General features: G+C 41.5%; 1 protein-coding gene across 1 annotated transcript in view; it reads left to right on the forward strand.

Annotated features, from left to right (window-relative positions):
* The window catches only part of ALDH7A1 (aldehyde dehydrogenase 7 family member A1), a 43,549-nt gene that overhangs the window by 17,893 nt on the left and 10,033 nt on the right, over window positions 1-15,623 (forward strand). Inside the window, exons 8-11 of the mRNA XM_037028597.1 lie at window positions 1,724-1,801; window positions 6,467-6,564; window positions 9,945-9,986; window positions 11,988-12,082. Of these exons, the coding sequence (XP_036884492.1) occupies window positions 1,724-1,801; window positions 6,467-6,564; window positions 9,945-9,986; window positions 11,988-12,082 (313 nt within the window). The remainder of the gene's footprint in view (window positions 1-1,723; window positions 1,802-6,466; window positions 6,565-9,944; window positions 9,987-11,987; window positions 12,083-15,623) is intronic.

The raw sequence follows: 15,623 nt of genomic DNA on the forward strand, positions 1-15,623 counted from the left end.
AATCTGTACCTATCAAGGGCAACCAGTTTACTTGTGTGGCTAGGATATACACCTTAAGTCCCTGGGAGGAATTGTACGACTTGGCACCTGGTCTCAGACAAGAGAGCTGTAATGTGGATTCCTAGCTTGGATGGGGAAAAGAAAACCACTACAAAGGACATTTTTTATTAAGTTTATGGGGATGACTTCAGTTAATAACATTATATGTTTCTTTTTCCCCCAATGAAGTACATTTATTAGAAGAAAACTCCAAATAATCACAAGCAGTTCTCTCACACAATTCTACAATATGTCACCTGTGTATTGCATTGTGTACTCACCACCCAAAGTCTAGACTGCCTTCGTCACCATAAGTTGACCCCGTTTACCCTCTTCATCCTCCCCCAACCCCTGGCCCTCTGGACACTTCTGTTAGTGTCCGTGAGTTCGTTGTTTTGTTTGTGTGTTGCTTTCTATATAACAAGTGAAGTCAGGGTGTTCGTCTATAAAGGACATTTTGGGGGGGGACAGTCTGAGTATTTACTTGCATTCCCAGTGGTATCTTTTTTTTATGGAAGTGGGTATAGGATTTTGATCTTTTTTGATATTTAAACTAAACCAGTTAGAAGGTAGCCAGCAAGTTGATGTCAAGAATCTTTGCTCTGTTCAGGCCCATGCTCCTCAGGAATCTCACGGTGAAGACCCCTGTTTCAGAGAAAACAATTACTGGAGCCATTTTTAGAACTTGAAACAAGATTTAATCAGCATTGCCCTGTGTTTATCCTTTTAACTGACAGTGTAAGTTTAGGAAAAAAGCTGTGCTTGTCCGCAGTGTTTTAACCTGGACGAGACTAGGAAAGGTGTGACGTGAAGCCAGTGGACACGAGTCCTGAACCTCCTTATGGTTTTGCAGGCAGGTCCAGCGCCCTCTGCTGTATCTCCTCAGGACCTGCTCTAGGTTTGGGGACCTCTTTCCACGTTCATCTCGGAGCACTTCCTTAGCTGGCTCTGCTTGGCAGAGATGTGTTGAGTCCTCTTTTTTGGCTGATGGGGATGCCCTTTTAATTTTTCATCTTTCTAGGTTTTATTTCTTACTATTTTAAAAAATTTCTTTACCATCATTTTAACAGAGTCATAGTGAGAGACCAAAAAAAAAATGCTCTGTGATCAGTCAACTATGTTGAATTTGAATCAGATACGTTCTCATAGTTTGGCAGAAAATACTTGAAGACAATGATCACTTGAACCACCTGACCATTGCTTTATGTCTTTGGTTTATTTTGGATTTTTTAAAAGGAAAATGAATTTTTTAAAAGATTTTATTTTTGGAGAGAGGGGAAGGGAGGGAGGAAGAGAGGGAGGGAGAGAAACATCAGTGTGTGGTTGCCTCTCCTGTGCCCCTGACCAGGGACCTGGCCTGCAACCCAGGCATGCACCTGGACTGGGAATCAAACTGGGGATCCTTTGGTTGGCAGGCCCTTGCTCAATCCACTGAGCTACACCAGTTGGGGCTGTTTTGTTTTGGTTTTTAAATATTTCTTTTCAAGATTCTCTTGGGGAATCTTTTAAGTGTTTGAAAACCTCATATCTGTTTTACGAGGAGAAACCCAGTCCTGGATGTTTGAGGGGAGGGAGAGGGAGTTGAAACTGGAAAGTTGATGGTTGGGATTTATTCCTAGTTGTTTAGAAACCCTAAGAAATGAAACTGCTCCCTTACTTAGTAGTAATTGTTTTTCCTTTCTAGGATAATAGCCAAGGTTCTGGAGGACAACAAGCTGCCCGGTGCAATTTGTTCCTTGACTTGTGGTGGAGCGGACATCGGGTAGGTCAGTGATGGGGAATACTTTCTCTGCAAGGGCCCCAGGTTGATTGGCTAGAGTCGTCTTTACTAGAATAACTAAGCCTAATTGCAACTGAAGTGCTGACCAGAAAAGGGAACCCTGGGGATACAGCTTCTTTATTGAAATTTATTGTTTTAAAAAACCACCATATAATTCACATACTGTAAAATTACCTCTTTAAAAATATGCAGTTCAGTTGTTTTTAGAATATTCATTGTTGTACAATCATCACTGTTGTCTTATTTCAAAACATTTTGGGGTCGGGGGCCCCAAAAGAAACCTCGTAACTATTGGCAGCCACTTCCTGTTCCCCTCTCCCTAGCAATCACTAAACTACTTTCTGTTTCCACGTATATGCATATTTGGGACATTTCATAAAATCAAATCATACAGCATGTGGTCTTTGTGTCTGGCTTCTTTCACTTAGCATAATGTCACAGCCTCTTTTTAAACTGGAACTGACTATATAACTGCTCAGAACCATGATGAAAGAGGTTATTGCCGGCTTAGACTTTGATTAGGTGAGGTTTCATAGAGGTCCTTTTTTAAAAAAAAATATTTTGCCTTGGCTGGTGTAGCTCAGTGGATTGAGCGCAGGCCTGCGAACCAAACAACCGCAGTTCAATTCCCAGTCAGGGCACATGCCTGGGTTGCAGGCCAGTTCCCAGCGGGGGAATCACAAGAGGCAACCATGCATTGACATTTCTCTCCCTCTCTCCCTCCTTTTCCCTCTAAAGATAAATAGATAAAATCTTTTAAAAAATTATATTTTATTGATTATGCTATTACAGTTTTCCTGATTTTTTTTCCATTGTTCCCCTCCACCCAGCACCCCTCACTCACTTAGGCAGTCCCTCAACCACTGTTACGTCCGTGGGTCATGCGCACAGGTTTTTCGGCTACTCCATTTCCTCTGCTATACATCCCGTGGCTATTCTAGAACTGCCTATTTGTACTTCTTTTTTTTGTTTTTATTTAGTAGTAGTATTATTTTTTAAAATATATAATCTTCATTATATTTCCTTTTATTGCCATTTAGTCCCTATTTGTACCTCTTAATCCCCTCACTTCTTCACCCATTCCCCCACACCCATCTGGCAACCATCAAAATGCTCGCTGTATCCATGATTCTGTCTCTTTTTTTCTTGTTTGCTTAGTTTTTTAGATTTAATTCTTATTTTTTTATTTTTATTTATTTATTTTTAGACAGAGGATAAGGGAGAGAGAAAGAAGTATCAATGTGTGGCTGCCTCTCGCGCAACCCCAATGCGGACCTGGCCTGCGACCCAGGCATGTGCCCTGATTGGGAATCGAACCAGTGTCCTTTTGGTTCACAGGCCAGTGCTCAGTCCACTGAGCCACACCAGCCAGGGCTAGATTTAATTGTTGTTAAATATATATTTGCATGTTACTATTCATAGTTTTAATCTTCTTAAATAAGCCTCTTTAACATTTCATATAATAATGGTTTGGTGGTGGTGGTGGACTCCTTTAGTTTTGTTTTGTTTTTTTTTTGTCTGGGAAACTATCTGCCCTTTGGTTCTAAATGATAGCTTTGCTGGGTAAAGCAATCTTGGCTGTAGGTCCTTGCTTTTCATGACTTTGAATATTTCTTGTCAGTCCCTTCAAGCCTGCTGAGTTTCTTTTGAGAAATCAGCTGACAGTCTAATGGGAACTGCCCCGTAGGTAACTAATTTCATTTTTCTTGCTGCTTTTAAGATTCTCACTGTATCTTCAACCTTTGGCATTTTAATAATGATGTATCTTGGAGTGGGCCTGTTTGCATCCGTCTTCTTTGGAACTCTCTGCTTCCTGGACTTGTATGTCTCTTTCTTTCTCCAAATGAGGGAAGTTTTCTTTGATTATTTTCCAAATAGACTTCCAATTTCTTGTTCCTTCCCTTCTTCTTCTGCCCTCCTATGATGTGAATGTTGAACATATTGAAGTTGTCCCAGAGGTTGCTTACACTATCCTCATGTTTTTGGATTCTCTTTTCTTTCTTGTTGTTCTGGTTGGTTGTTTTTTGCTTCCCTATGTTCCTAATCATTGATTTCATTCTTGGCTTCACCTGCTCTACTCTTGTTTGCCTGGAAATTGTTCTTTATTTCAGTTAGTGTAGCCTTCATGTCTGACTGGATTTTTTTATGCTGTTGAGGTCCTCACTAAGTTCCTTGAGCATCCTTATAACCAGTGTTTTGAACTCTGCATCTCATAGATTGCTTATCTTCATTTTGTTTAGTATTTCTTCTAGATTTTTTATCTGTTCTTTCATTTGGGCTATGTTTCTTTGTCTCCTTATTTTGGCAGCCTCCCTGTATTCGTTTTTATGTATTAGGTAGAGCTGTTTTTGCCTTCATGTCTTGGTAGTGTGGCCTAATGTAGTAGGTGTCCTGTAGGGTCCAGTGGCACAGCCTCCCCATCACCCAACATGGGTTACTCGAGGTGCACCTGTAGTGTGGACTTAGCACATCGTCCTTTGTAGTTGAGTCTTGATTGCTGTTGACAGGTCAATGGTAGGGATTTAGCCTGGCTGGCCAGCTGCAAGGACTGGCTATGGCTACTGACCACCGCCCTTTGCCTTCTATGGAAGATCAGCTGTGCAGGGGCAGGATGGTGGTGCTCTGACGTGATCTGTAGCTGTCCACTGGGTGTGCCGGCCTGGTGTTGCAAGCCAAGGTCACCCCCCACATGTGCTCTGCCCAGGGCTATAAAGCCATCTGAGATGGCTGCTACTTGTGCTTGTCTTGGAGATTCCCAGGTGAAGCCAAGCTGTGAATCTAGGCTGGCTGCTGCTGTGCCAGGCCTTGGGCTCCCTCAGGCCAGCTGTGGCGTGTTGGAGAGGATTTAGGAAGTTGTGCAGCCAAGACAAATCATTTATGTGGAAAGCAGCTTGGGTGGGCCCCAAAGCTGGGTGGAGCAGAGTCTCTGGGGTTCTCCAAGGTGGTCAAACAGTGTGAGCCATGTTGATGGAGTGTCAGATATGGCACCAGCTTGCCGGCTCTGGGGCTCTGAGGAAAAGGTGTTTACAAAAGAAACAATGGCCTCTGCTCCCCTTAACGCCAGACACTTCAGTTGCTCCCTGTCTGTCACTGGTGCCTTTCAAGCTGCTACCCCAGTGCTGGAGGTCAGAGGGAGTGAGTCTGAGTAAATGGGTCCATGTGTCAGTTCTTTAAGAGGAACTGCTTGGGACTCCAGAAGTTTCTTCTGCTCACTTAATCCCTTCTGGTTTTTGCAGTCAGAAATTGTTAGGGACTTACCTTTCTGGCACTGGAACCCTGGGGTGTGGGGGTCCTGGTGTGGAGCTGGGACTCCTTGCTCTGGAGATATCCCTCCTGAATTTTTATTTTTATTTTTTTAAAGATTTTGTTTATTTTGGTGTGGGGAGGAAGAGGGAGAGAAACATCAATGTGTGGTTGCTTCTTACGCACCTGCTACTAGGGGCCTGGCCGGCAACCCAGGCATGTGCCCTGGCTGGGAATTGAACCAGTGAACCTTTGGTTTGCAGGCCAGCACTCAATATACTGAGCCACACCAGCCAGGGCTCAAATTTTTATCCACCACTTGTGGGTGTCAGACTAGCTGTACCATATCTGTACCCTCCTACCAGTCTGGATGGGTGTGATTTTTTTTAACTGTAGTTGTCAGACTTCCACTGAACTCTATTTCTGATGGTTCTGAATGACGGTTGTTCTAAATTTCGATGTAGTTGTGTGAAGAGGTGAGCCATGTCTGCCTATGCCACCATCTTGACCGGAAGTCCTTGAGGTCAAGTCTTATAACTTCTACTGGTATGGCTTAAATGTTAGTATTCCTCTGTCACTTCTTTTGTACTAGTCTTCTTACTGAGTGACGTCCAAAATGAGCAGTTAGTTACTTTTTTTTAATAAGTGAAAAATATATATGGTGTATTCTCTAAATGTCATTGACAACATGAGTACTCTATCCTTCCACCAACTCTTTTTTTGCTTTCTGGGCATCCAGTCCTTGGCTTTGACCTTCGAGTAGCTGAAGTAATTGCACTAGTATGTAGCCGTGCATTAGAAAAGAAAACAGTTGCCTTGGGTGTCAGTGCCCATGTTTGCTGGGCTGAGCCTGGGGAAGCCTGCGTGGGTGAATTCATCAAGCTCTTCATGCCTATATTAGACTGATGCCGTGGCCACCCTGCTTGGCCCACACCAAGCGTTCGAAGCACCGACTGTGAGCAAAGAGGTTCAAACCATTAGTGTCTAGAAATCCTAGCACAGCCTAAATTTATAAATCATCTTCCATGAGGGATACTTGGGATATATCCTTGCACTTTTTTAGATGTTCAATTCTGAAAGGAATTAGTAGTTTAAGAGTCTGCAGGATAACTGGGATGCTCCTCAAAGAAACGTTAAGGTCACATTGTCTTCACCCACTCAGTACAGGAAGGACTTTCTTCCTTAACAATGGTTTCTGTTCATAGAGAGCTCACAGAAGAGGTTAACCTATTCTGTTATATGGTTCTACTTGTGAAAATCTAGTTCATTTTCAAGGAGACCTTCCCATGTTCTCTTGTAACTTTGCCTTTCCGAGGGTCCAAGTCAGAGCTTTCTGGCCGGTACCATTAAGTGGCACCATTTCTGGGTTTCTCTGCTCGAGTGACATTGTCTGTTGCCTCGTAGCACTGCAATGGCCAAAGATGAGCGAGTGAACCTGCTGTCCTTCACTGGGAGCACTCAGGTGGGAAAGCAGGTGGCCCTTATGGTGCAGGAGAGGTTTGGTAAGTGTTGGCTTTCTAATCAGGATTTTAATTCCCTTGGAGGTACGGATGTGAAATCTGAAAGTTCTTTTTCCCCCCATAGAGATACCAGCCATGTTTATTTGAGTGTCCAAGAAAAAGAAGGGTACAGTTATTAGTGGGTTAATATTAGGGCAATCATAAATTGAAATAGCATACTTTGGAAAAGGATGTCATTTTCTTTCTAAATGACTATAGTAGTATCATATCAAATGTATTTATCAGATTCTATATCAGATCTATTTGGCAAATTCAAAAAAAGAAAACCCACAATTTAAACAATCACTGAGTATAGGACCTATAGTGAATGTGGAATAGAAGATTTAAATGTGTTCTCTCATTTATATAAATATAGCTTTGTATGCTCTACTTTATGAATGATTAAAAAAGATTTTTAAGGCTAATACCGACTGTCAGGTTTTGACTGTCATGAATAAAGACTTCAACAAGGCAGGACTTGACTAGGAAATCTGCCAGCCCTTTTGCATTTTGGGCATTGCTTTTAAAAAGCAAGTTTACAAAAAACTATTAGAGTTAATAAGGTCAGCAAGAAGATACGATCAATAAACCAAAATCAATTACATTAACAGTGAACAATCGGAAAATGAAAAACATCCATATAATAACATCAAAAAGAAAAAAAGAGTAAATTCAACAGAAGATTTATAAGTCTCTCACACAGGGTGCTATAAAGCATCGTTGAAAAAAATAAAAGACTTAAATAAAAATAAAATCACCCTATTTTCACTTTTTTGAAAAGTAAATATTGTTACTGCCCAAGGTCAACATTGTACAAGTGTCCTACTGAATGGATGCAATCCCTTTCTCGGTGTCAGATAGCTTCTCTGTAGAAACTGATGAGCTGATCCTAAAATCACATGCGAATGCAAAGAACCCTAAATACCCAAAATAAAATTGGGAAAGAGGAACAAAGTTGAAGGACGCACACTATCCGATTTCAAAACTTAACTACAACCGCACTGGTGAAGACCGTGTGGTGCCGGCATACGGATAGGCATAAAGGGCAATCCAATAGAATTAACAGTTCAGAAATAAACTCTTATCGTTTTGACCAATTGATTTTGATAAGGGTGCTGAGACATTTCAATGAGGAAAAAAATGGTGATTTTAGTAAATGATGCTAAGTCAACTCAATATCTCTGTGTCCAACATAACTCTGTGTGAAGTTGGACCTCGAACACCTCACTTAGTGGGCAAAAACTAACGGGGTTGGACCCTTACCTCACCCGGCACACAAACTAACTCAGAACGTAGCAAAGACCAAAATATGATCAGAACTGTAAAACTTGTAGAAGAAAGCACAGGAATAAGTTTTTATGACCTTGGATTATTATTTTATGACCTTGGAAAAAATGTATTTTAAGTCTTTGTGCTGGGGGGTGTAAGGTTGGAATGGCATTCAGGGAAGGCTCTGTGACTTGCCTGGAATGTAAGTTGGCCATATGTGTAGTAGCCTTTCTATTCGTGCCCTTTGGCCCTGACCTAAGTAGGTATGAGGTAGATATTCAGCAATCTAAATTCAACACTAGAGAAGTAACTAAATAAAATTTGGTATATCATCATGATGGATACTGTGGAGTGATTTTTCAAGAAAATGGCTCATAATAATTTTAAGGAGAAGGTATAACATATTAATCAGAAAACAAAGGTAATTAGTAGTGTGATCTCAACTAAATATAAATGCCTAGGAAAAAAGATTGGAAGGCACTATAACAAAGTATATAGAAAGATTTCATGGTGACCTTTAGGTCATAGGTTTTTTCTGCTTGATACATTTTGCTCTTTAAAAAAATAATTTTCTTTTTTTTTTAGATTTTATTTATTTATTTTTAGAAAGAGGGGAAAGGAAGGAGAAAGAGAGGGAGAGAAACATCAGTGTGAGGTTGCCTCTTGTGTACACCTTACTGAGAACCTGGCCTGCAACCCAGGCATGTGCCCTGACTGGGAATCAAACCGGTGACCTTTTGGTTCGCAGGCTGGCACTCAATTCACTGAGCCACACCAGACAGGGCTAAAAAAATAAATGTCTACAATGAGCACATAGATTTTAAACTGTTTTTTATTGTGATAAAATATATAAAACATGACATTTACCATTTTAACCATTTTTAAGTGTACCGTTATATGGCATTAAGCATATTTACATTGTTATACAAACATCAACAACCTCCATCTCCAGAATTTTTTTTGTCTTCTCAACTGAAACCCTGTGCCAATTAAAAGCTAACTCCTGGCTGGTGTGGCTCAGGTGGTTGGAGAGTCATCCTATAGCCAAGGGGTTGCATGTTTGATTCCCGGTCAGGGCACGTACCTGGGCTGTGGGTTCAATGCCCAGTCCAGGCATGTTTGGGAGGTAGCTGATGAATGCTCCTCTCACGTGGATGTTTATCTCTCTCCCTTCCTCTCTCTTTAAAAGCAATGAAGGAATGTCCTCAGGCCAGGAACAAACAAACAAACAAACTCATTCCCCGTTTCTGCCTTCCCCCAACCCCTTGGCAACCATCGGACTATTCTACTTTTTGAGTGAATGGGTTTGACTATTCTAGGAATCTCATATAACTAGAATCAGACAATATTTGTCTTTTGTGACTGGCTTATGTCACTTAACATAATGCCTTGTTTTAGCATGTGTCAGAATTTCTATTCTTTTAAAGGTTAAATTTTATATATATGCCATGTATTTTTTATCCATTCATCCCTCAGTTGGACACTTGGGTTGCTTCTGTCATTTAGTCATTATAAATAATGCTGTTGTGAACACAGGTGTACAACTATCTGTTTGAATTCCTGATTTTACTTGCGGTTATATACCCAGAAGTTGAATTGCTAGATTGACCATGTGATAATTCTGTGTTTAATCTCTTGGAAAATTGTCATGTAGTTTTCCATAGTGGAAAACATAGCACTTACTCTAACCTGGGGTTTTTTGGACATCACATCAAACTTAGAGAAGAGTTATAACATACACAAGTAATTTCTGTACGCTTGTTGAGCAGATTCACCAATGCTTCCATTTTGCCCCATTTTATCGTTTTCTCCAGGAACACACATGCATGTACATTGTGGTTGCATATTAATTTTGAACCATGTGGAGAACGTTGAAGACCTTGTGTTCCTTTACCACTAAATGTTTCAGTGTATTTCCTAACAACAAGTACATTCTGTCATACAACCACAGTCCAATTAATGAAACCAGGAAATTGATGTTGATTCAATGTTCATGCTGTGTTTTAAATCAGGAAACAAATTAAAACATAATTGGGATAGGTTATGGTTTGAGGCCATTTATCTTGTGCGTTAAATACTAAAATAGGCATTCATTTGTGTTTATGTTTTTAAAGGGAGAAGTTTGTTAGAACTTGGAGGAAATAATGCCATTATTGGTAAGGCTGCCCTTTGTTTTCATTTTGTTTCCCATTCAGAACATCTTCAGCAGTTGTCCTGAATATATATACCTTGTGCAGGAACTCCTCTGTCCTGTGTTTGTGCCAGGGCCTCACTCACAGGTTTAAGCATTTTACTCGTGAGACAGGACACAATGGTTTGAAGACAGAGATAAATAGGAAGGAAACGTGTTCATGTTTGGAAAATGAACCCAGGCTTAGAACCTGTGGGTGAGACTTCCTAACGTGGCCTTGTTTCTTGTTTTTCCTTCTCCCGTTTTCTGAAAACTGGTCGCATGTGTCTCTAGAATGAGTAAGTATGTGACTTGTTGATTACACTGGATTTCAAAAACACTAGTTTGTCTTTAGTGGAATATTTAATGCTTTTATAACTGAGGAGTGCTTCCTTAAAGCGTTTTAATCATTTATGTGTAGACTTTGGTATTCTGTTTTTTAATTATTTGGCACAAAAGGAAATAGTCTAACAATATAAGTGGATAATATAATGACTTTATATTATATTATAAAGTCAGTGGTTTGAGACTTTATATTATATTATAAAGTCAGTGGTTTGAGACTTTTTAAAAGCATGGATTTTGTGATAGAAAGCAAAATTTACTAATTTGTGTATTGCCATCGTTGTGTTTAAATGCTTGTATATTTGTGGTACATAGAGTTTAAAAAGCATATGGCAAAGGGTTTGTTCGAGATGAACTTCTAATCTAGTTAAAATGAGAGTTAAAAAATACCGTTAGCACATAGTAAGCACTGGTTATTTGCTAGGTGCTGTGCTCTGCTGTTTCATGTGTTTTGTTTCATTTAATCCCCACAATAATCCCATGAGGGAGATACCATGATTAATCTCATTTGAAGTTTCCGCTCTGAGGCTTAGTGATTACGTGCCTAACGTGATGGGCCAGCAGGTGATAGAAACAGCACCTATATCTTGGCGATCGGACCCCAGAGCACAGCTCTCTCCTTAACTCCTTACTATCCCCCATCAGTACTCCAGGCATTATTATCCCACTTTATGGGTGAGGAAATTGAGACTTCAAAAGGTAAAATAATACAACTAAAAAGTGATGGAAGTGGACAAGAGCCCTGATCTTTTTGGTTGCACAAACCACCTTCTTAGCCATCAAGTCAGTCTGAGAATGCTGTTAGACTGGAAAAGGGATAATTGACGATGTAAGAGGGAATCGTGTCTGTAAGTTTCTCTGAGGGATAAGAAGGAAGGAATTACTAGTAATATGACAGAAGGGTTAACTTTGCAAAGACTATGCTAGTTTTTTCTTCTGAAGGCAGAAGAAGTGGAGGAACGAATGGACCCAAGTAAAGAGAAATTTGGTTTTGCATTGATCTCTTCCGAGTAACAGAGGAAGCAGAAAAGGGCCCTTTGTGGGCAATCTCTTTGAGGTTTTTTCCTAAGTGGGATAGGGTAATCTGGTGGAGGAGTAAAGAGCTTGAGGGGTTTGGCAGGCTTGGAAACACTCCTATAGAGGGGCAGCAAGAGGCATTTAAAGGCATGGACTGATGCAGGTGAGGATATGGATGTTAGAGAGTGAGTCTGATGGTGATGATAATCAGAAGCCTCCCGTTACTTTCTCTATAGGCCCAGGGAAGCTGGCGTCAACATGGGCCTGGGGTTCAGACTGGAGGCAAGTAAAACTGTCAGAAAGGATGAGGTCTTGGAGAAGGGACTGCAATGAGGCTGCAGAAGAGGCTTACTCAGTATGAGAAACAGAAATGAAAGATGCGGAGGTCAGAGGAGCGAGAGCCTCCGTGTACATCTGAACTTGGATAAAGACTATAGGGCTCTGTTCTCATGTAATTTTCTCTGGGTGGAAGTGGCCTCTGCCGTGTGAACATGTTTGTTTTATAGGGATCATTCTGATACTGTTACTGCAAGTCCTGTAGGAAAGGCATCATTTATAGCAGTTAGCAAGTGCCTTGTCTGCCTACTTCACGACACTGATGGGTGTGTGTTTGTGCTTCTCTAAGCTTTTGATGATGCGGACCTCAGCCTCGTCGTTCCTTCCGCTCTCTTCGCGTCCGTGGGGACGGCCGGCCAGAGGTGTACCACTGCGAGGCGCCTGGTGAGTGTGTCTGCATAGTCACGTGGGCTTGTCCTGCACTTCGATCACCACTTTTTAACAAATTGTGTCGGGAGGGGTCATGGAAGCATTGTTAGAAACGTGGACTTTCTAGATGTGGTCGGCAAATGTGAGGCCCTATTCTCTGCTCATCGCACATGTTGCCAGTCAGCCAGGGATTCGCTCTGATTGGTTGGACTTGGACTGGGAGGTGAGGCCACTTTCAGTCCCTCACCCAGATCAATATGAACAAAGTCCAATGTCACTTACAGATTAAAACAAGCTAAATAGTTGGAAAAATTCGAAAACTGTCAGCTGAAAGGTAGACAGCCTTGGGTTTTTGTGTTTTTTTAAAAATAATTTTAAATAGAAACATTTAAAGGTTTTGCTTTCTGGCCTAGTAATCAAGTCTCAGATTTGACTTGATGTGACAGGGCTCACTGAAAAGCAATGACTCTGTGTGTTGTTTTTCCTCTGTTGATAATGATAAGAGGTTGTTTAGTTTCGGCATGTATAGGGCTTGGGACAGTTAATCCACACTCAGACGTGGCTGGATTCAGGTTTGTGTCAGATATGGCCTTGACTTTCATGGCTCTCACGGTACGGAAAACCTGTGGGTGCTGTAGCCAGACAGGTTTCAGTTAGGCACAAAATTCGTCTACGTTTGCTAGTTTGAAGTGATTAGTGTTGAGTTTTCTTTCTGTTTAATTAAAAAAGCCATTCGCGATTGAATTACAGATGGAGTTGGCTTTGGGTTTTACTGTCATCCACAGTGAGTGAGAACAAATTCTTCATAAGGTTGGCATAATTTAAGTTAATGAAAGTAAGGTAAAAGATATATGGAATTAATCTTTACTTTTCCCATCACATTTTATATTTATTTTTTCCTGCATTTTACTACAAATGAGTATTTCCTTTTTTTAACATTACTCTGTTGAAGTTGTCACAAAAAACTAAGATGCAGAGTTCATAATTTATAATTTATTAAGTTTATTTACCTTAAACATTTGTTACAGTAATGCTAAGAAGAAAATGTATTCTTTAAAAATGACTATAATCACAATTACATGGCAAATATAAAATGACATGAAAGAAGCATTTCTCTATTCAGCCAACTTTTCTTTTGTGTCTTAGAGCAAATACACATATCCATGTTTTATATGTAGTGTTAAGAATTAGACCATTTTATTAGCCATTGCCCAAGATCGATTTCCATAGAAACAGTAAAGGAGCAGGCAGAAAAATCCACTGCAGTACTGCAGATCTTCTCATAACTGGTTCTCCTAATGATGATGCATTCGCCACATGGAGACCAACTCAGAGAACAGATGGCTTGACAAATTCACCTCCACCACCAGGAACAGAGCATAGAGCTCACCTCCTACCCAGAATGAGTCCAATGCATGTCCTCACCTGATTAAGGCCTCACTCTAGAGACCTAGTTGGCTTGAGGTTATGAGCATGTGGTTACACAGCAGCCGAGGTAGGCTGACCAGATCCTGGTGGTGTGTATTCACCATGACTCACACAGTTATAGTGTGGGATAGTTGTGCTCGAGGTTTTCTGCTTCGTAAGGTGTTGAATGCTCTAGAAAGAAAACGGGCATAATTGATTTGTGAAGCTTACCCAAATAGGTTCTTACAGACATGATAAATACTTGTTTTGGACTTCCAGTCAAGATGGCAGCATAGGTAAACACGGCTCATCTCTTCACACAACCACATCAAAGTTGCAGCTAAAATATAGACCAACCATCACTCAGAACTGTCAGAAATCAAGTTGAATGGAAGTCCGACAATTACAGAGTTAAAGAAACCACATCCATCCAGACTGGTAGGAGGGGTAGAGACAAGAAACTGGCTGGTCCCACATCCACGTGTGGTGGATAAAATCCAGGAGGGACAGAACAGGAGTGAGGAGTTCCAGCCCTACACAAGGCCCTCAGCCCAGGGTTCCAGCGCCAGGAAGATAAGACCCAGTAAATCCTGGCTGCAAAAATCAGTGGGGATTGAGCTGTTGATAAAAACTTCTGGAGTCCCAAACAGTTCCCCTTAAAAAACCCATACACACTGCAAAAGCAAAAAACAAAACAGAAAACCCGTACACAGACTTATTCAGACTCACTCCCTCTGAGCTCCAGCCCTGGGTAGCAGCTTGAAAGGCACCAGGGAGGAATTGGAGTGTCTGGTATCAAGGCGAGAGCTGAGGGACAGCTTTCTCCCAGAGAATGGTGGTCAGAGACTGTTGTCCCATTTCTGAGCCCTCCCTCCCAACAGCCACAGAGCCAGCGGGCAGGTGCCATATCTGAGACTCCATCAACTGGCTAACACCATTTTTCCCACCTTGGAGATCCCCAGAGACTGTTGAACCCAACATATGGGCCCACCCAACTTACGGGTCCGTCCAGACTGTTAACTGTGACTTTTTCATATGAATGGAGTCTTCTTTCATGCTCCACAACACCCTAAATCCCCTGAAAAAGGCCACAGCCTGCCTCATCGAGCCCCCAGCTCCCATACCTCTTGGTAAGTGGCTCCAGGCCCAAGCACTAGCAGTAGCCAACCTAGATTCATAGCTTGGCTTTGCCTGTGAATCTCCAAGCCCAGCACAAGTAGCAGCAGCCATCTCATCTTGCCTTATAGCCCAGGCAGGGTGACCCTGGGTAAAACACAGGGGTGGCTGACCTTGGCTTGTAACACCCGTGAAATCCCAGAGCCTCTGTACCCAGTGGACCGCATTGGAGCACCATCACCTTGTCCCTGCACAGCTGGTCTTCCAAGAAGGGCAAAGCGTGGTGGTCAATGATCACAGCCAGTCCTTGTACCTGACTGGCCTGGGTACATCCCTCCCACTGACCTGCCAACAGCAATCAAGGTTCAACTCAGCCCATATGAAGGGCGCACCTTGAGTACCCAGCTTGGATAATAGGGCAGCTGTGCCACTGGACCCTACAGGACACCTACTACATTAGGCCACACTACCATGGAGGCAGAGCAGCTCTACCTAATACACAGAGACTAACACAGGGAGGCTGCCAAAATAAGGAGCTGAAGAAACATGATCCAAATGAAAGAACAGATCAAAAATCTAGAAAAAATGCTAAACAAAATGAAGATAAGCAATCTATGAGATGCAGAGTTCAAAACACTGGTTATAAGGATGCTCAAGGATCTTAGGGAGGACCTCAACAGCATAAAAGAAGCCAGTCAGAAATGAAGGCTACACTAACTGAAATGAATAATTTCCAGGCAAACACGAGTAGAGTGGGTGAAGCCAAGAATGAAATCAATGATTGAGAACATAGGGAAGCAAAAAACAACCAACTAGAACAAGAAGAAAAGAGAATAAAACGAGGATAGTGTAAGCAACCTCTGGGACAACTTCAATACATCCAACATTCACATCATAGGAGGGCAGAAGGAGAAGAGAAAGAGCAAGAAATTGGAAATCTATTTGACAAAATAGTGAGAAAATTTCCCTAAGTTGGTGAAGGAAATAAACATGCAAGTTTAGGAAGCACAGGGAGTCCTAAAAAAGATGGATG

The sequence above is a fragment of the Sturnira hondurensis genome, unplaced genomic scaffold (genome assembly GCF_014824575.4).
Source record: "Sturnira hondurensis isolate 20B ecotype Veracruz unplaced genomic scaffold, ASM1482457v3 Scaffold0001509, whole genome shotgun sequence".
Taxonomy (NCBI): Eukaryota; Metazoa; Chordata; class Mammalia; order Chiroptera; family Phyllostomidae; genus Sturnira; species Sturnira hondurensis.